General features: G+C 38.8%; 1 protein-coding gene across 1 annotated transcript in view; it reads left to right on the forward strand.

Annotated features, from left to right (window-relative positions):
• The window catches only part of CFAP221 (cilia and flagella associated protein 221), a 111,554-nt gene that overhangs the window by 9,614 nt on the left and 81,243 nt on the right, over positions 1-20,697 (forward strand). The window contains 3 exon segments of the mRNA XM_036744611.1: positions 10,399-10,485; positions 10,668-10,763; positions 12,984-13,084. Coding sequence (XP_036600506.1) covers positions 10,399-10,485; positions 10,668-10,763; positions 12,984-13,084 — 284 coding nt within the window.

The following is a 20,697-nucleotide window of genomic DNA, read 5'->3' on the forward strand; positions in this document are numbered from 1 at the left end:
TATTTGTTTTATTTTTTCCTCTGCAAGGGTTCTAATTTCACTTTTAATCTCTTGATTTGTTTCTTCTAACTACTGTTTGAGTCCAACCAAAGGGTGACCAAGCTACTCTTTTCTCTGAGTTTTACTTGTATTTGTTGTAATGTTACTCTCTTCCTCTGTATTCATATCATGGGCTTCTCTTAACAAATAATATTTCTTCATTGTGTCTGGTATTTTCATCTCTTTGCTTATACTGTATCAGTAGCCTCAGTTTCTAGATTTGGACTTTGTGCTAGGTCAGACTCCTTTCCTTCCTGCACTCATGAATTGGATGGACAGTCCATACTTGTTCTATATCCTCTGTAGTCTGGATGAAACTGGTGCTGTATGGAGTTGGGTGGCTAGGACTAGGCCCCACCCTCTGCTGACATTTCTGCCTTGTAATCTGTCTCATAGTGGTCCAGTGTGGGTTTTGGATAGCACAGCATAGCTTAGTGTAGCATAATGTAATGTAACATGAGAGGTTGTACCATGATGTGATGTAATATAATGTAACATATAACATAACATAGAAAGACTCAAATATTTTAGCTAGCCATAAAATGGCTGCCTCAGAGGGCTGCAAGGGGATTGACTTTCTTGTGTCTGGAGGTCTTGAAGTAGAAGGTAGATGACCATCTGACTAAATAGTCAGATTCCAAGAAAAAGCTATCCCCTCTCATTGCTTCCACTTACTTTTCTACTCACTTATCAACCACTTGCAGCTTGGATTGCATCTTCATCACTCAACTGAAATTACTCTTTCTGAGATTACCACTGATTTTTTTTTGGAGGAGGGAAGGCAGGGCAATTGGGGTTAAATGACTTGCCCAAAGTCATACAGCCAGGAAATGTTAAGTGTCTGAGGGCAGATTTGAACTCAGGTCCTCGACTCCAGGGCCCATGATCTACTCACTGCACCACCTAGCTGCCCCAACCATTGATTTTTTAATTGATAAATCCGATGGCCTTTTCTCGATCCCCATGCCTCTTCAGTTCTCTTTTGACACTATTGACCAACCTTTCCTCTATCTTCCCTGGCTTTTCCTGATCCTTTCCTGTCTTGATTTTCCTCCTACCTGTCTGATCAGTTCTGATCAGTTTTCATTGCTGAAATATCATTCGTGTCCTTTCCTCTAATTGTGGACAGCTCTGTATTGAGCTTCCAACTCTCTATTCCCTCCAGGACCCTCATGGATTCTTTTATCATCTCCATATATAACCTAGACCTCTATACCTTGACCTCATCTCTCTCTTAAACTTCAGTCCTACGTAAAAAAATGCCTGTTATGCATCTTCAACTGGATGCCCTGTCGCTATCTCAAAATCAATATTTCTAAAACAAAACTCTTTTTCTTCATTATATACATCTCCACTCCAAACTTAACTATTTCTGTTGGGGGTACTATCATCCTTTCAATTAACAAGATTCACAGCTTTGGAGTAATCCTCTATTCATTCCTTCCCCTCAATCCCTCTCCCAATCCCACATTCAGTTAAATACCAAGCCTTGATTATATGTTCACTTTTGCGATCTAGCTCCTCTCTAGTCACACAGCCACTATCCTAGTTAAGACCTTCACCACTACTTGCCAAGAACTTTCTTTTTTAAATTCAATTTTATTTTATTTTTACTTCAAAATTTTCCCTTTCCTCTCCTTCCCTCCCCTTCCTATTGAGAAAGCAGGAAAAACAAAATCCATTGTAAATATATATTGACAAGCAAAACAAATTCCTGCATCAACTATGTCTAAAACCAAAGCCAAAACCAAACCAAAACAAGTCTCTTCAATCTGCACTTTGAGTGTGCATTGTCTCTTTATCTGGAGTGGGATAGCATATTTCATCATAATCTTCTGGGACTGTGATTGGGTTCCATTATGTTCATCAGGAGTTCATAAGTCTTTCAAAGTTGTTAATTTTTAAAGCATTATTATATAATAACTTTCTAATTGGATGCAGGGGAGTGTAGGGTGTGTTCAGGGAAGGGCTGCTGAGTCCTTTCAGGGCTGCTCATTCACGTTTGGTGTCCACCTGACTTACCCAACTCTCACCTGTGGCTCCAAGAAGCTGTAGCATGCACAGTAGCCACAACCCAGTAAACTGTTTTGGCAGAGGGGCTAAATCAGGTTGAGGGTAACTGAGGGGTCTCAAACCCTTTGGTGAGTTAGGGGGCTGTCTACCCCAAGCTTGTGAAGACTCCCCCCCCCCCTGCCCAGCAGACTAGGCAGATGAGAACAATTTGTTCCAATTACCATGGAGGTGGCTGAGGCAGGCATTGCGGAGTGCTTAGAGCTTGGCTAGACATCAAAGACACCAAGGTTATCCACTGCATCCCAAGCTATCACCGTTTGTCTTCACTTTTTCTTACCACTGGACTTTGATAACTCTGGGAGAGAGTGAGGCTGACAATTTTGTGCAACTCTGCCTCACTTTAATCCAATTTATGCATAAATGCCATGCCATTTTGCCATTTTTACCTATCTCAAAGTCCTGTGGTGACAGGCAAGTGACAAAGCAGCACATGCAGATACATTGGGAGCTGTAGTCACAACCTTGCACAATGGTGGCTCAGGCCATAGGGTCGTCTTCTCACTGGATGCAGTAGTGAGATTCAGCAGCCCTCTGGGTGCTGATCAACCTTGGTGTGAGGAAAGAGCTAGAAAAGGTGCCCTAAAAATTGTCTGCTTCACCCAACCCTGGCCTGCTTATTGCAACAGGTGGAGATCCCACCAAAAATGTACAGAAACTTTTGCAAAAATGATTCCACTCGCCATCGATACGTGGAATGTGCACACATTTATGGACAACATGAAATCCAGTAGACTTGAAAGACAAACAGCTCTTGTTGCAAGAGAATTTAGCACGCACAGCATCCAAATAGCAGCCCTGAGTGAAACAAGGCTGGCAAATGAAGACCAGCTTACTGAAGTCAGAGCCGGATACACATTTGGAGTGGCCACAGCAAAGGGAAGCAGCATGAAGCTGGCATAGGTTTTACAATCAAAAATAATCTAGTCAGCAAGTGTATGCCTACCAAAAGGAATGAACGACAGACTCATGACAATGCAATTGCCACTTGCAGGAAAAGTGCCATGCTGCCATCCTAAGTGCATATGTTCCTACCATGATGAACCCTGATGAGGTCAAAGAAAACATTTATGAAGACCTGGAGACCCTCATCAATGTGATGAAAGGGGACAAGCTTATCATTCTGGGTGACTTTAATGCTAGAGTAAGCTCAGACTACCAGACATGGCAGGGAGTCCTTGGGAGGAATGGAATGAGAACGTGCAACAGCAGTGGTCACTTACTACTGACAACTTATGCATCTCATGACCTTCTCTTCACCTTCCATTTACCTAAATGCAATAAAACTTCATGGATGCACCCTTGAAGCAATCGTTAGCATTAAATGGACTACATCATTATAAGGAGAAGAGACAGACAGGAGGTGAGACTGACAAAGGTGATATGTGGTGCAGAATGCTGGACTGATCATAGAATTATCTTCTCCTAAGCTAAATATTTGCATTCAACAAAAGTAGTGGCCCCAAGGCAAGACCACTACTAGAACACTTAATGTCAACATATTGGAGTGCTTCTCAGAGGGGGAACAGTTCATTGTTAACTTGGAAAGAAAACTGAGCTAACACATGGATGGCAACACTGGAGCAGAAAAAAGAATGGACAGCTTTCAGAGATTTGGTGTACAGCACTGCATTTACTCATCTGAGCCAGAATGCTCACAAACATCAAGATTGGTTTTGTGAAAATTATGGGGAAATTCAGAAGCTACTAAACAAAAAACAAGAACTCCACAGGGTTTACCAGCAGGATAGTTCTTCCATCTCCAAGAAGGCAGTGTTTAATCCCATCAAAATTAAAGTGTGAATGAAGTTTAGAGAGATACAGGATTCTTGGCTCAGTAAGAAGGCAGATGAAATTCAGTTTTATGCTGATAATAATAATCCAAAGCACTTTCACAATGCCCTGAAGGCTATTTATGGGCCAAAGATCTATGCTGCATCTCAACTACTCAGTGCCAGTGGAGCCACATTGATTAGTAGTAAGGACATGATCCTGGAGAAATGGCTGAACACTTCCATAGCTTTCTCAACAGACCATCATCAATCAATGCTAAAGCCATTAACTCCATCCCTCAGGTTGAAGTTAATCTCTCTCTAGTTGAATTTCCAATCGAAGAAAAAGTTTTGAATGCTACCAGGCTCCTCTCATGTGGCAAAGCATCTGGTGCTGATTCTATTCCAGCTGAGATTTACAAGGTAGGGGGTCCATTGCTCATGCAAACGCTGATTGAAATTTTCTAGGTCCTATGGCAAGAGGAGGTTATTCCCAAGGAGTTCAAGGATGTCTCCATTGTCTATCTCTATAAAGGTAAAGGAAATAGGTTGTCCTCTGACAATCACATGGGGTCTCTCTCTTAGTCATTGCTGGCAAGATTCTTTCCAGAGTCCTCTTTCATAGTCTGATCCGTCACCTGGAAGATGGTCATCTACCTGAGAGCCAGCTTGGCTTTAGAAAGGGCAGAGGAATGGTCAATATGGTGTTTGCTGCCTGACAACTCCAGGAGAAATGCAAGGAGCAAAACAGAGGTCTACATATAATATTTGTTGATCTGATCAAGGCCTTTGATACTGTCAGTCATGAGGGCTTGTAGAAAATTACATCAAAATTTGGTTGCCCAGAGAAGTTCATCAGTATTGTACATCAGTTTCATGACAGCATGCTTGTGCAGGTTCTGGATAATGGAAGACGCTCTTGCACTTTCCCAGTTACCAATGGAATGAAGCAAGGCTGTGTGATTGCTCTCATGCATGATATTTTCAGCAATGTTGTCAGATGCCTTCAGTGAGGATGAAAATGGCATCAAGGTCACCTACCAAACTGATGGTAAATTATTTGACCCGAAAAGGCTACAAGCCAAGACTAAAATGGAAGGAGTCTTGGTGCATGATTTTTTGTTTGCAGATGATTGTACACTCAGTGCAGCCTCTGAAGCTGAGATGCAATAAAGCATGGATTCATGCTCTGCTACTTGTGCTAATGTTGGCTTAACAATTAACACCAAGAAAACACAGGTTCTCCACCAGCCAGCAACACACCATCCATATGTGGGACCATCAGTTTCAGCAAATGGAGAAGTTTTGAATGCTGTGCATAAGTTCACTTACCTTGGCAGTATACTTTCCAGGGATGTATACATTAATAATGAGGCTGATGCATGCATTGCCAAATCTAGCTCAGTGTTTGGGAGGCTCCAAAGGAAAACGTGGGACAGAAGAGATATTAGACTGACTACCAAATTGAAGGTCTGCAGAGCTATTGTGCTGATCTCATTGTTCTATGCCTATAAAACCTGGACAGTCTACCAGTGCCATGCCAGGAAACTGAATCGTTTCAATTTGAGTTGTCTCAGGAAGATTCTGAAGGTCACCTGGCAAGATTAGGTACTGGACACTGAGGTTCTTTCTCAAGCTAAACTGCTAAGCATTCAAACTACTGCAGAGAGTACATCTTGGTGGGCCACATTGTTTGCCTAAAAGACTATTTTACAGAGAACTCATGAAAACGGGCACTTGTAAGGTGATCAGAAGAAGTGATACAAGTACACACTCAGGGTCTTTCTGAAGAACTTTGGAATTGATTGTGAGACATGGGAGACACAGGCACAGGCCCACTCGGCATGGCGTGCCTGCATCAAAGAAGGAGCTGTGCTCTATGACCAAAGCAGAATTGCAGTAACTCAAAAAGAAACTTGAGATGTGCAGATTGAGAGACATCGCTACACCAAATGTTCACGTGGATTGTTTGTGCCCAACCCGTGGTAGAGCCTTCTGAGCTTGTATTAGTCTGATCAGCCCTAGCCTAGCACACTGTACCTTGACCCCAACATGGTGATGTCATTTTGGTTCTCTTTGAGCATGAAGGAAAATAACCAATGGTACTAACAACTTCCAGTCCTTCCTCTCCCTATTATATCCTCTACGCAGGTGCCGAAATAATATTTCCAAAGCACAAGTCTGACCGGCTTACTCCCTTACTCAAGAACTATTATTTTTAGGTTAAAATATAAACTCAGACTATTTGCTCTCCCTCTCTTGTTGGTTTTTTTTTTGTTTGTTTCTTCTTTCTCGTGGTTCATTCCATTGGTTATATTTCTTCTTTACAACATGACTAACGTGAAAATATGTTTAATATGAATGTGTATGTAGAGCCTAGATCAGATTACACGCTATCTTGGGGAGGGAGGAAGGAAGGGAGGAGGAGACAATTTAACACTCAAAAGCTTGTAGAACTGAGTGTTGTAAACTAAAAATAAATAAATTTTAATAATAATAAAAAATAAAGCATTAACTCAATTGATATTCAATGTCTTTCAAAATCTCACTTTAGCTTTCCTTCCTAGGATTATTTCACAGTATTCCTTTTAAAACACTAAGATCCAGTCAGCTTGGTGTTCCCTAGACTCTGCAATCTCTTTTATTTTTTGGAGGGGGGAAACTGGGCAATTGGGATTAAGTGACTTGCCCAAGGTCACACAGCTAGTACACGTGTCAAGAGGCCGGATTTGAACTCAGGTCCTCCTGACTCCAGGGCCAGTGCTCTACTCACTGTGCCACCTAGCTGCTCCTAAACTCTGCAATCTCTTGCCTCCATTGTCTTCATATTGCCTTCCCCTAAGTCTAAAATGCCCTTCTAAACTCTCTGTCACCTAAAGAATCTCTGTCTTCTTTCAGGGCTCAGTTCATGTGCTATCTGCTGTAGAGAGCCCTTTCTGATCCCCTTATCATTAGCAATTTCTCCCAGCTCAGATTATCTTGTATTTGTGTTGTATCTTGTATCTTGTATCTATGTGTGTTGTATCCTTCCAATAGATTGTAATCTCCTGGTAAGGTTTTTTGTTTTGCCTTTGTATCACCAGCACTTATCTCAGTGCTTTGAAAGCATTTGTTGCTTTAAGAAATGTTTGATGACTTAGCTTGGCCTCAAGATGTTGCAGATTGACTTCAGATCTGGGTGTGGCCTGTGATCTATATCAGAGGGAGTATCTATGTTGAAACCATAGATCCACTGGCAAATTATAACAAGAACGTGTGTATTTACTTTGGATAGAATGATTGAAGAAAAGAAGCCAGCAATGGCAAACATATAACTAGTTCTTCCAATAAACAGTGTTATTAGAAGAAATAATATTATTTCATCCCAACTATGGAGAGGAAGGACATTTTTGTCTATCAATCAGAAGAATTTGATATTTTCATCAATCAAACAAATGGAAGAATTTGTTGCAGATAAAAACTAGTGGGTTTGATTATATAAAGATAAAAAGATTTTGTACAATAAAAATAATATCTCTAAAATTAAGAGAAAACAAATACTCAGAAAATACCCATATTATATATGTGTGTGTGTGTGTGTATACATATATATATATGAGCTAAAGTTCTAGCATCTAGCATCTATGTGAAACTGATATTTATCTATAAAACTAATACTTGCTTCCAATGGAGCAATGGTCAAAAGACATAAGCAGACGGTTTTTGAAGGAGGAAATTTAAACAGTTAATAACCACACAGAAAGATATTCAAATTCCTAAATAATCAGAGAAAAACAAACGAAGACAATTTTAAGGGCAATCAAATATTTGTTAATTCCTTATTATGTTCTAGGCACCGGGGATACAAGTATAAAGAATGAAACAGTTCCTACTTTTAACAAGCTTACATTCCAATGCGGGAGATGATAAGTAATATTAAATATATACAGCATAAATATTAAACTAATAAATACATATAATATATGTATATATACATGCATACATAATATACTGTTGTTTGTTATTTCAGTTATGTCTGACTTTTCATGACCCATTTGGGGTTTTCTTGGTAAAGATACTAGAATAGTTTGCCATTTCCTTCTCCAGCTCATTTTACAGATGAGGAACTAAGGCCAACAGGTAAAAGTGACTTGTCCAGGGTCACACAGCTAATAAATGTCTTAGCCAGATTTGAACTCAGGAGGATGAGCCTTGGCCTGGCTCCCTATGCACTGGGCCACCTAACTTAACATATGCATGAATACATACATGCACACATGTATATATATACACATATACACGTACACACATATGTGTATATACATACATATGTGTGTGTGTATATATATGTATATATGTGTGTGTGCATATATATGTGTATATATATATTATATATATAAGTTAAGTGCAAGTTAGTTTGAGAAGCAAAACACTAGCATTTTGGGGCATCAAGAAGACCTTCATTCAGAAAATGGTGCTTAAATTGCATATTTCAGTAGCTGGAGATAAGGAGAGGCCAGTTTGGATGACTGAGTATGGGAAGGAGAGTAATGTCCAATGAGGCTAGCAAAATAGTTTAGGACAAGGTTGTAAAAAGCTTTAAAGGCTAAACAGAGGAGTTTATGTTTTATCTTAGAGATGATAGGACAGTAACATGGTCAGATCTAAAAAGAAAATTGCTTTGATAGCAAATGTGTAGGATGGATTGGAATGGTGAGAAACTTGAGGGAGGGAGACCAATTAGGAAGTTGTTGCAATAATTTAACCAAGAGGTGACAAGGGCCTGAACTAAAATGGTAGCTTTTTAAGTACGGAGAAAGGAGTCTGATTAGAGAGATAGATGGGGAGCAGAAACAGCAAAGTTTGACAACTCATCAGTTTGTGAGGTGACAGAGGGTGAAGAGTCTAGGATATGAATGAATAAATGAAAAGCATTTAATTTCAGGGGTGCGGAACCTGCAGCCTTGAGGCCACACGTGGCTTTCTAGGTCCTTGGGTGCAGCCTTTTGACTGAGTCCAAGTTTTACAGAACAAATCCTTTTATTAAGGGGATTTTTTCTATGAAGTCTGGATTCCGTCAAAGGGCTACACCTGAGGACTTAGAGGGCCCCACGTGGCCTTGAGGCCACGGGTTCCCCACCCCTGGTGGATACTATGTGCTAAGCACTATGCTGAGTACTAAGTACTAAGATACAAATAGAAATAACTAGTTCCTGCTCTCAGTAACTCACTCTTTAACTGGGGACAGTTAACACAAAGAATTCAGCTATAAGGAAGCTGGAAGCAAATTCAGATCTTTTTGTTTGCAGTTTGTTCATTTGTTTTTGATGAGTGTTTATGTGAGATTATATTCCTAATTTTATGTTGATTTGATTATTTGCCTTTGGGGATGGCTACTAGGTTTGTGATATTAAAAAAAACACTTAATATTCTTAAGCAACAAATTAGTTTAAAGTGCCTTGTCACAAGAAATCGCTTCTCTCCCTGTCTCTGTCTCCATCTCTCTCTGTCTCTTTCTGTCTTTCTCCCCCTCCAACCCCCAATGTAATTGCAAGAGGGCCTTTTTTTTTAGAATTTTATTTGTTATTTATTCCGAACTTAACAAACTAGTATTTCTATATAGAACAAAATTTCCATAATAGAATAGAAAAACTGTGAATCTTTACGTATGGCTTGCTTTTCATTATAAACATATAATGAATTCAACACATAACTTTCACTGCTATCTTGCTAATTAATGTGTGATTCCTTCTGGCCCTTCTTCAGTTCTATTTTGTACAATTTTTTAATGTTTAAAAGCTCGCTTTCTTTTCCTTTTCCTTCCTTTTTTTGGGCTATCTTATTCCTATCCCCACTCTCCCACTCCTCACCTCCATTTGGAAGGAGGAAAAGGAAGAGAAGGAAGAGGAATTAATACAGCTCCTGAATAGTCAAGAAAAACAAACTCTAATATTGGCTACGTCTAAAAAATGTGTATTTCATTCTGCAGTTTCAGTCCATTACCACTCTTTTTCTCCTTGTTCTCCACCGTTTAGAGTAACCTTTCTTAATTCATTTTGGGTTTTTTTTTCCACATCTTAAGGGAAAGCCAAAATCTATCTCTCCCACTTTTAGCAAAACTTCTAACTTGCCACCTTATTCTGGTATTTCTTATCTCTCTACTCTTGATAGAATACGAGATTTAAGAGCTGACCCGTTTTTAAGTGAATATAGCTATTGTGTTTAATTGTTGAATAAAGGTCATTGTATCTTTTTCATTTTAATCTTTAAAATGTTTTTCTGCCACCTAACTTTGCCCCATTTGATGATTTTGTCATAGAATCCAAGATGTCCCTCACATATGAGAATGGTGCTCCCTAAAAGAATGGCTTTTCCTGAATCAGCCACTCTTTGACCTGGTTCCTCTATCAGTGACTAGTGCCCTATAACAGCAGCCAGCAGGAAGGACTTTATCTTAACTGTTTAGACCACAATGTTTAGCAAATTAGTAAGAGGGCACTTTGTATTTATTTTAAATGCATCTTTTATTTTCCCACAGAATCTGATCAATGTTTCTGATGATGTCATAAATCTTCATATTTTGCCCCCACAAACCAAATATTTTGAGATCAAGTATGTTAAAAAAGTAAGTGTTATTGACAACCTATTTCCTTCTGTTTCTTCTAATGTCCATTTTCAGTTTCGTTGTTGCATGTTAACCTTGTTCGGTTAAAAGAATAGTCTTTGCTTTTACTTTGCTTTTTACTGCAAAGCAGTGGGGTAATATTCAGCAACCATGGATTGATGAGAACTTATTTGATCTTACAGCATCGTATTGTTCCTGGCTTGTCCCTTAAAGTGACAGTTGAATTTTCTCCAGATGAATGGCGTTATTATTATGATTGTATCCGAATTCATTGTCAGGTAAGTTTCTAAAATTTCTTTAAGAACTGCAAATATAAGAAAACAGATGGTGGCTATGTGGTTTTGGTTTTGTTTTGGTTTGGTTTTTTGCGTACCAAAATGTTTTTGTTACCCTGTCAGCATTTTGGGGAGTTGTAGAAAGATTGAGGGATTTAATGAATGAGGGCCTTAGCCTGTAAGTGAGGAAGGCTAGTGCTTAATCCCTTGGACTTGTAATAACTTGACAAAACTATTCAATCTTTCTGTGCTTTACTTCTTCCAGTTTTCTTATGCCTAAAAGTCACTGTCACACTTCAGTTGTCAGCCCTACCAAGATAATTAATTGTTTAGCATAAGTAAACTTTCAGATTTTTGAATAGGTAACCTTTTAGGTGAGAGGCAAGGGAGGCAGAGTGTGTGGAGAGCTGCCCTTGAAACCAGTAAAACTTCAATTCATGTCTGATCTCTGATGCATCCTGGCTGGGACACTGGAAAAATTACTTAACCGATCTGTGTTCTTGGAGTAACTAAGAGAAGATGCAGTCTTACTTTGGTAGGGGAAATTTCTCTTTGGGAGCTTACCAATGAAATCACAAGGCCAGCCCCTGTCCCTAATTCTTTAGATAGTAAAACTTTTTTTTGTTTTTTATTAACAATTTGGGGTAGAAATCTTTCTAAAACATATTACACATACATGTCTTTTAAAACAGTGTTTACTGTATTTTCCTTAACTTTCCTTGATTCACCATTATTACTATGATTATCAGGGATGCTTTCAAGGGCTATCTGGATTTGTATTAGTATTTGCTGCTATTCTATAGACTATCCTTTTTCTTTTTTTAGGGGAGGGGGCAATTGGGGTTAAGTGACTTGCCCAGGGTCACACAGCTAATAAGTATCTGAGGCCAGATCTGAAAGAAGGTCTTCCTAACTCCAGGGCTGGTGCTCTATCTACTCTGCTACCTAGTTGCCCATATACTACCCTTTCAAAAATTCTTCCATTTGCATTAATAGGTCTGCTACCTCATCCTCCTCTCCCTAGGCAGGACTATGCCCCAGGTACCTGCTTATCCTTTTTTCAGAGAAATGGGTTTCTGGAAAATCCTTCTACCATTTGTTGGCAGTATATTCTACAGTTCATTCTTGTAGTAACTCTGCTCCTGCTGAAAATGAACCCTTAAAGTTGACTAGTCTCTAGTTTTATAGAAACTGAAAAATGTCATGACAAATTAGTTTAAGTTTTTAAAAAGGATAGCAAAAACCCTTATAAATCAGAAAACTCCATTGAGAAAACATATTCTGAGCTCAGAAATAATAGCCCTGAACTCAAACTAGGGTATATAACAACAGTTCCCAATGTGTAGCTCCTGAGGCCCTTGGGGGGAAGAGGGGAAGGAAGAATACAAGGTCAAAACTATTTTTATAACATTACAAAGACATTTTAATTTTTAATATGGTAGATATCAATGGATATAACTCACATAAAAGTTCTTTAGGATCCTCAATAATTTTTTAAGAGAGTAAAGAATTTCTGAGACCAAATAAGTTTGAGAGCCCCTGGTATATAGAAATTTTGTGACATTTATCTGATTTTAAGAAATTCTCCCCTAATATTCCTCAGTGGACTCAACAATATTATTAAACTCCCTGTGGCCTAGTTTCCTTTTTTTTTTACAGATAAAATGAGCATAGTAGTACTTGTACCACCTACCTCTAAGGCTTGTTGTGAGAATAAAATGAGGTGCTTGGAAAATATTTTATGAGCCTTAAAACACCATATGAATGCAAGATACCATTTTAAGTAAGCATAAATAGCCAAGAGACCTCTCTGCTCAGTTCACCAAGTGAATGTGTGAGCCAAAGCTCAAACCCTAGTCTCCTGACTCACATACCTGTCCTCCATCTAGCTGCTTGGAGTTGTGGCTTCTGTGTTTTCCTTAATCAGCTGCTGTTAAAGATTTTCTTTATCTTTTCTGAAATAAAAACAGCTAATGTAGATTTTTGTTTTTGTTGAGAATATCCCTGGTATTTGAGTGTTGAAAATTGTTTTAAAGAAACATGGTGAAGAATTCTTTAATTTTTATCTAAGTTCTAAGGCTAAGAAATCTTAACATTTTCAACCATTAAATATACAAACTTCTTCAGGAAGTCTTTTGGGAACTGATAGGAAAAATATTACATATATAATTTTTTTAAAAAGATTTTTTTTGAGTCATTTGAATTTATTTTTATTATCTTCAGGGAGATGAAACTTTACTTATTCCCCTCCATGCCTATCCAGTCCTAAACACTTTGGAATTTCCTGCATTTATAAATCTACCAGATATTCCACTTGGGGAAAGGTGAGTTACAAAATTAAAATCCCATCTGTTATAGATTATGAAAATTCACGAGTCACTTACAGATTAGAAACATACATTTTTTATTTCTCTTAACTGGAAGGTTACATTCTCCATAAAATTAATTCTAATCTAGGATTCCCTATGCTGGAAAATTATTTAAAAATTGATGCTGCATGTTATTTAATGTATGATTTAAGAATGAAAACATCTAGACCCAATAAAATATGCTGGAAGCCCCACCTCACACATGTACACACACAGTTGTGGCATATCCTAGGACCATTTCTCTAGATGTATATGGAGCCCCTCCATAAGAAATTGCAGGACTTGGAGCAAAGTGTGTATGGCATTTAATCCTCCTACTATTAGCCGTTTTAATATAGGTGAAATTAGATAAAAAGTAAATGTTAAACAACACACTGAAAGAGGAGGGAAGTCACCAAAGGGCAGCTATGGGATGTGTATGAAAATGGCAAAAAAGAGTCACATCCCCTTTGTTTTGGTGATGGTGGGTAGTGAATAGACTGGTTATGTAAGTTGTTAAGCTTCAGGTTCCTGCCTCCCTCCCCCTACCAAACATCAGCTGCTAAAGCTGCCTTTTTTCTCACTGATTGCCTCTCTGAGGAATGTCCTTTTGCAACAACTTATGGATCCCTAAGTATAGATCCTGGGAAGTTTTTCATGATTTCCCATACCCTAGGAACAGCTTCCCGCTTCGTCTGCTACATATGTTGTTGTGAAGCTGAAATGAGATCATGGATGTAATTGTTTGCAAATCTCAAAGCATTATATAAATGTCAGTTTAAGAAAAACATAAGCTCCCCACACCTGTCTCTCATCTGTTAATCAAAATCCAGTTCATCCTTCAAGTCCCACATCCAATACGATTGTTTCCATGAGGCCTTCCTAGATCTCCTCACCTAAAAATGATTTGTCCTCCTATGAACTCTCAACACCTAAACACATATTTTTCTAACATGCTTAAATTTTGTTGTTTATTACAGCTATTTGTGTATTTTCTCATCTCCTGGATTATAAACTCCGTAAGGGAATGGACCATGTGTTTCTTCTTTCTTTCCTTCTTTCTCTCCCTTCCTCCTTCCTTCCTTCCACTCTTGGTTATTTTTTATCTACCTAACCTTTTTTTAGATGCCCTTCCCCAAAGATATTTTTTTTGTGTAACATTCATTCTGTTGTAGTCAGCTTGGAAATTTCAGCTAAACAGTTTATTTTAAAGTATAATTGTTTGTATAATAGAGATACTTTAAAAATATCTTTGCCATAAAAGATAAAGTGTGATTTTTTTGCTTTCTCCAAACAGTGCCAGTAAGCAGAGCCTGTTCAAAATTGTACCACTTAAAGTTATAGTTTCTTGCCTCTCTTACTTGCCTAAGTGATTCTGCCCTGAATTAAAACCTAAATGAATGATAGGAGGAGGGGTACATAAATAGTTGAAAGGACTCTTGCCATTGTTGTTCCCTTAATACTCCCTAAGTTGTCTTGGAAATTAGAAGAACTATCAATAGGTTGGTCTTTGGTTTGCATTTCCAGATCAACACCCAGTTTCCCTCAAAGGTATTTTTTTTAGATTTGTATTCATAATATTCAATTGTAGTTCTCCAGTAGTGGAAAATTTAATTCTATCAATTGCAGTGCTCTCTGAAATTAAAGAAATCTACCAAAGAAGCTTATGGAATTATAACTCAGCTAATTTACAAAATGCAATCAGAGTTAATATTAATAATAAATTAAAAGTTGGAAAGGGACTCCAGAGTAATCTGGTCCAACATTTATATGAATCACAAATCTCCTTTACAGTAGCTCTGAGAAGCAGTAATACAGACTCTACCATAACATCTTCAAAGATGAAAAACTCACCATATGCCAAGGCAGTTAGTTCCATTTTTGTTAGTTCTAATGATTAAGAAGTTCCTCCTTATACTAAGGAAAAATATTTTCTCTAATATCTTTCCGCTGGTCATGGGTCCTAGTTGTGCCATGGGGGCAGGCATAGTAAGGTCTAATCTTTCATATGAAGGAATCCCCTTTCCAGCCTCTTTCACTACCTCTGAAACTGTACCTCCATGAAGTGGTCTCCTGGATCACATGAGCAGTTAGTTGTATTGGTGATGGCTGTAAAGATACAACTGTTTTGAACAACTTGCAGACAAAACTTGTAGATGATACCTGAGGACACCATGGATTGTTAGGGGTATCTCAGATATGTATACTGCTCTGCTAATTATAGCGGGCTACAATGAAATCATCACTGACGTAAATCAAAGTTTCGTTGTCTAGCTTCAAAAGGAAAGGAAGAAAAGAATAGGATGTTTGTTGCTGGGGATCCTGCCTTATGTTATGTGATGGTGGTGGCTTCCTCAAACTGTTCCCAAGTAATTTGATTGCTTTCTTGGAAATTTACTAAGGAAGTCTGGATTTTTCCCTTACTCAACCATGAAGAAGCTTATCTATATAACAAACCCTAGGAGCTTCCAGGAATGTCTTCTTCTAAGGCTAGAGTTGATAACATTTTTATCCTCAGTTCTTTAGTGGCTCAAATAAGATAATATTTGTAAAATGTTTCGCACAGTCCTTGGCATATGGTAGGTGCTTCATAAATGCTTATTACCTCCTTCTACTCTTCCCTACCTATTTTATTAACCTCATCTTGCCCTGGGGGCTCAATAGATTCTCCCCTTCCTAGTGTACACTGAATGTTAAGAGGGCCAGGAAGTTCTCTGCAATGAATAGGGATGGAATTGTAAAGCTGAAAATAATTAAGGCCTGCCTCATACCTCCACAGAAATGCAACCAAATTATCTGAGACTCATAACTATATAGTTCAATTAAAATACACAAACAGGTGCAGCTGGGTAGCACAGTGAGTAGAGCACCGGCTCTGAAGTTAGGAGTACCTGAGTTCCAATCTGGCCTCAGACACTTGACACACTTACTAGCTGTGTGACCTTGGGCAAGTCACTTAACCCCAATTGCCCTGCCCCCCCAAAAAACCAATCAACAAACAAACAAACAAAAAGTATAGCACTGATAATTCCATGTACTGCATCTTGACTGAGCAAACCTAAGGGCCACCCAAACCTTGATCATCTCAAGTCCTTGCAGGATGCATCAGCTCTCTCTTGTTCATCAGTGATGTAAATAATTGATCCAACATTCAACAAACTTTCCTTTTGGAAGTAGTGGTGGAGGGAACACACCCTAGAAGGGACGGTGTTAAAGAAGTCTGTCTTATGGTGGCTCCTCTTAACTGCTACACAGGAAAATGACATTCATGTCTTCTGCCTTGCTGGCTTTTGGGGGCTTAGTTTCCCTGAAATACGTAGACTTTCTATAGGGTTAAATGTAGAGGTAGGACACCTGCCAACCAGTTTAGCCTGTGCCCAAGGGTGAGTCAGTCAACTTCAGTTTCTCATAAAGTCAGAATCCAAATTACCCAATGTCCTATACTAGAAGAATGTGACAGTGAGATTGTGCTTTTAAAGCATTTTAAGGTCTTTGGTGGGGGCAAGGCAAATCCAACTACAATTCCACATGACAACCATTTGAATTCTTAGAAGCAGCCAACTTGTCCCTCATTGAGTCTTCTCTGATCCAAGCTAAATATGCTTGATTCTTTCCATTTTTCCATGTAGATGGCATATGTATTCAAGATTCTTCACCATCCAGATCACCCTCCGTTGGATACTTCCCATTAGGAATGTCTCTCCTACATTGTAAACCTCAGAACTCAACGCAGTTTTCCAATTGTCTGATCAGGGCAGAGTACAGTGCAACAATTGCCTCTTTATTATTGTATACTATTCCTCTCTTAATACAGTCCAAAATGTCATTAGCCAGCTTTGTCTGCCGTATCAATCCACTAAAACCCTAAACGATTTTATTGACATACTTCCTTTGTCTTAAACTGGTGAAGTCAACTTTTTTTAAACCAACATATGACTTCACATTTGTCTCCATTTTATCTTATTAGATCAAGCCTATTAATCTAGCCTTTTGGCTCCTGTATCTCTCTGTAGTACCCACTATGTGCCAGGCACTGTACTAAGCACTTGTTACAAACATTATCTCATTTGATCCTCACAAAAACCTTGTGAGGTAGGGCTGTTATTATCCCCACTTTACAGTTGAAGAAACTGAGGCAAACAGAAGTGCCTTGCCTAGGGTCGCACAATTAGTGAATGTCTGAGGCCAGATTTGAACTTGAGTCTTCCTGACTACAGGCTTGGCACTCTGTCCCCTGCATCACCCCACTGCCTAAAGATGCATCACTTGAACACACCACCAGATGTCCCTAGCTGGGGCTCTAGCAGAGGCTGATCTTGAAGCAGCTGCCCAAGAAGACTCATAGCTCTCACTGGGGAGGAAGCATAGGTCCTGGGAATGGAAAGGGAAACAATGAATTGTCAGGCCCAAATGGGTAGGCAAGAGTGGCTCCTTACTATAGCCTTATTCCTCCTGGCTAGAAACTCTTAATATCCAATTTCACTCCATCTTTTTTCCAGTCCAAAAATCATTTTCCTGGGAGAGAAAATAGAAGCAACATGGGAGTTAAGTGGTCCTGTCTCCTTAGCATCATTCTTTACTTGCTCTTGCTTTCATCTTTCTTTGATACCTTTTAAAAATCTAAGCTGAGTGGCGAGCTCCCTGAACATCAGTCTCATGCTGTTCTTCTCACATGACACTCATCCCCTGACTCTAGGCATTTTCACTAACTCTCCCCCATATCTGGACCACTCTCAGTCCTCATCTCTACCTTCTAGTTTCCCTGGCTTTCTTCATGTCTCAACTAATATTCGCTCCTTAACCTTAGTCTCTTCCTTCTGAGATTACCCTCAATTTTTCCTTTTAGATTTGGTTGTACTTACTTTGTTGTATGTTGTCTCTCCTTTTAGACCATGAGCTTCTTGAGAGTTGGGAACTGTGTTTTGCCTTTCTTTGTATCCTCAGTCCTTAGTACAGTGCCTGGCACTTAGCAGGCACTTAATAAATCCTAGTTTACTCAATGTTAGTTGACTGACCTTTCAGACAGTTCTCTTCTTTCTTCCTCAATGAACATCTTTTTTTTTCTTTTTGGATTAAAAAAATTTGTTCTTTTTTGTTTTGTTTTGTTTTTTCTTTCTCATGGTTTCTCCCATTCATTGTAACTCTTTGATACAACATCACTAATGTGAAAATGTTTTAATAGGAATGTATATGTAGAGCCTCTGTCAGATTGCAGGCTGTCTTGGGGAGGGAGGAAAGAGGGAGGGGGAGAAAATTTAAAACTTATGGAAGTGAATTTTGAAAACTAAAGACAGATAACTTAGCTAAAAAATTCATTCTTGAGAGCTCTTCATCAGTGGAAACATTTTTGCATTAGTTATTCCAGGTTGTTAAAATTGGGTGCAAAACTGTCATAGGAAGAGAGGAATCATGAAAAACAGAATGCTATTTATATATTCCTCACATTTATTGATTTTGCTATATTCGTGTTTGACTCCAAAGCTTATCTAATAAAAGATAAGGTTTTCTTCCATCATGACTTGTACATTTTTCCTTCATCTTCTGCTATATATTTGCTTCTATATCCATTTATGTTTGGTATTTATTTCATGCCTGCCAAGGAACTGTGCTAAGTATTGGGAATACAGAGAAAATTTAAAAAAAAATCAGTCCCTTCCCTCCAGAGCTTCTATTCTACTAAGGAAACAATGTGCATATGGAAAAGTGCAAAGTAATTTCAGGTTGAGAAGAAAATCTTACTACCTGGAGGTAGGGGGTAGGTGGAATCAGTCAAATCCTGAACTGAGCCTTGACGGGAGGTAGGGATTGCTACTAATTGGTGGAGGTGAAGAAGAAGAGTATTACAGGCATGGGGATAACCAGTGCAAAGATAGCAAAGCAGGTACAATTTTTAATGCATTTTTGTATAACATTCAGATCTGTAAATGCTGTTACTGCGTCTAATGCACATTCATTTGTATTTTGTTAGCACAGAGACTCTAATACACACAAAAAATGTATGGGTATTGAATTTAAGAGTCGTATTTTAAAGATTTGAACTGACACAAGATTAGTGTTTTAAAAAAAAATTATTAAGGGACTTTACTGAGGGGGGAAAAACCCAACCGAATGAGCATTAAACTTTAGTTATGGTTCAAACCCTGCCTCTGACACTTTCTGGATTCATAGGTAGTGATGGCTCACCTGTAAAATGGGTATACTAAAGCCTGCAGTCTCTTATCTCATAGGGTTGTTGTGAGATTCACAGCCTGAGAGAATCTACATCAAGTGCTTTATGCATCTTAGAGTGCTGCATTAGCATCAGATGGTATTGCGTTCTTATGCACTTGTATCATCCACTCATGCAACACAGGGTTGGGTCTGCTATGTTCAAGACACAGTGTTACGTGCAGAGGAGTGAGACTCGGTCTCTGCCTTCAAGGAAATTAGTGTCTAGTGAAGGAGACAAAAGACATGTGTACAAATAACTCTGATACAACATAGAATACAGGTACTTTAGAAATGTACTAACAGAATTTTGTGAGTTGAGAGAAGGTAAAGATCATTGACACCTATGAAAATTAGAGAAGGCTTCATGATTGCCTTTGTTAGCAGTATTAGCATTGAACCAAGCCTTGAATGAGCAAGGACGTTCATAGGAGGAAGTTGTGGTGGAGAACATGGTACACGTGCCAGGAAGAGTGGACAAAGGCATGGAGGTAGAAAAACTTGGGATGTGTTCTAGAGAAAACTGACTGTTTATTTTCCCTAGGGTATACAACATGTAACAGGGAATGATATGAGACAAATCTAGAAAATTAGATTAGAACCAGATTGGGGTAAGAAGTTTAGATTTTATTTTACAGGCAATGAGAGGTTGAAGGTTTTTATATTGAAATTATTGTTTACACGTCACCTTCCTTGTTCTTGTTGTTCCATGTCTGACTCTTCATGACCCCTACTTGGGGTTTTCTTGGTGGAGATACTGGAATGTTTTGCCATTCCCTTCTCTAGCTCATTTACAGATGAGGAAACTGAGGCAGACAGAGTTACATGACTTGCCCAGGGTCACACAGCTAGTAAGTATCTGAGGCTGGATTTGAACTTAGGAAGGTGAGTCTTCCGGACTTCAGGCCCAGCAACTAGGCACCACCTAGTGGCCTATCACCTTCATCACTAGATTGTCACCTTGTTGACGGCAGATTACACATCATTTATGTTTGAATCTTTGAACCCCAGTCAAATCCTAGCACTGAGCCAGCAGTCACTTCTCACTAAATTCTCTTCTGATCTTTTAAAATGCATATACCAAAATCTTGGCATAACTTTTGTAGTGTGTACATGCTACTTAATGTTCTGGGTTGTTTTTTTTTTAACCTCTTTTTCACATATTTCTTTTTTTTTTTTTGAGGGGGGAAGGCAGGGCAATTGGGGTTAAGTGACTTGCCCAAGGTCACACAGCTAGTAAGTGTGTCAAGTCTGAGGCCACATTTGAACTCAGGTCCTACTGATTCCGGGGGCGGTGCTCCATTCACTGCACCACCTAGCTGCCCCAACATATTTCTTAATATAGACATAGTTGACATACTTGTCATCTTTAACAGCAATAT

This window comes from Trichosurus vulpecula, chromosome 2 (assembly GCF_011100635.1).
Source record: "Trichosurus vulpecula isolate mTriVul1 chromosome 2, mTriVul1.pri, whole genome shotgun sequence".
NCBI lineage: Eukaryota > Metazoa > Chordata > Mammalia > Diprotodontia > Phalangeridae > Trichosurus > Trichosurus vulpecula.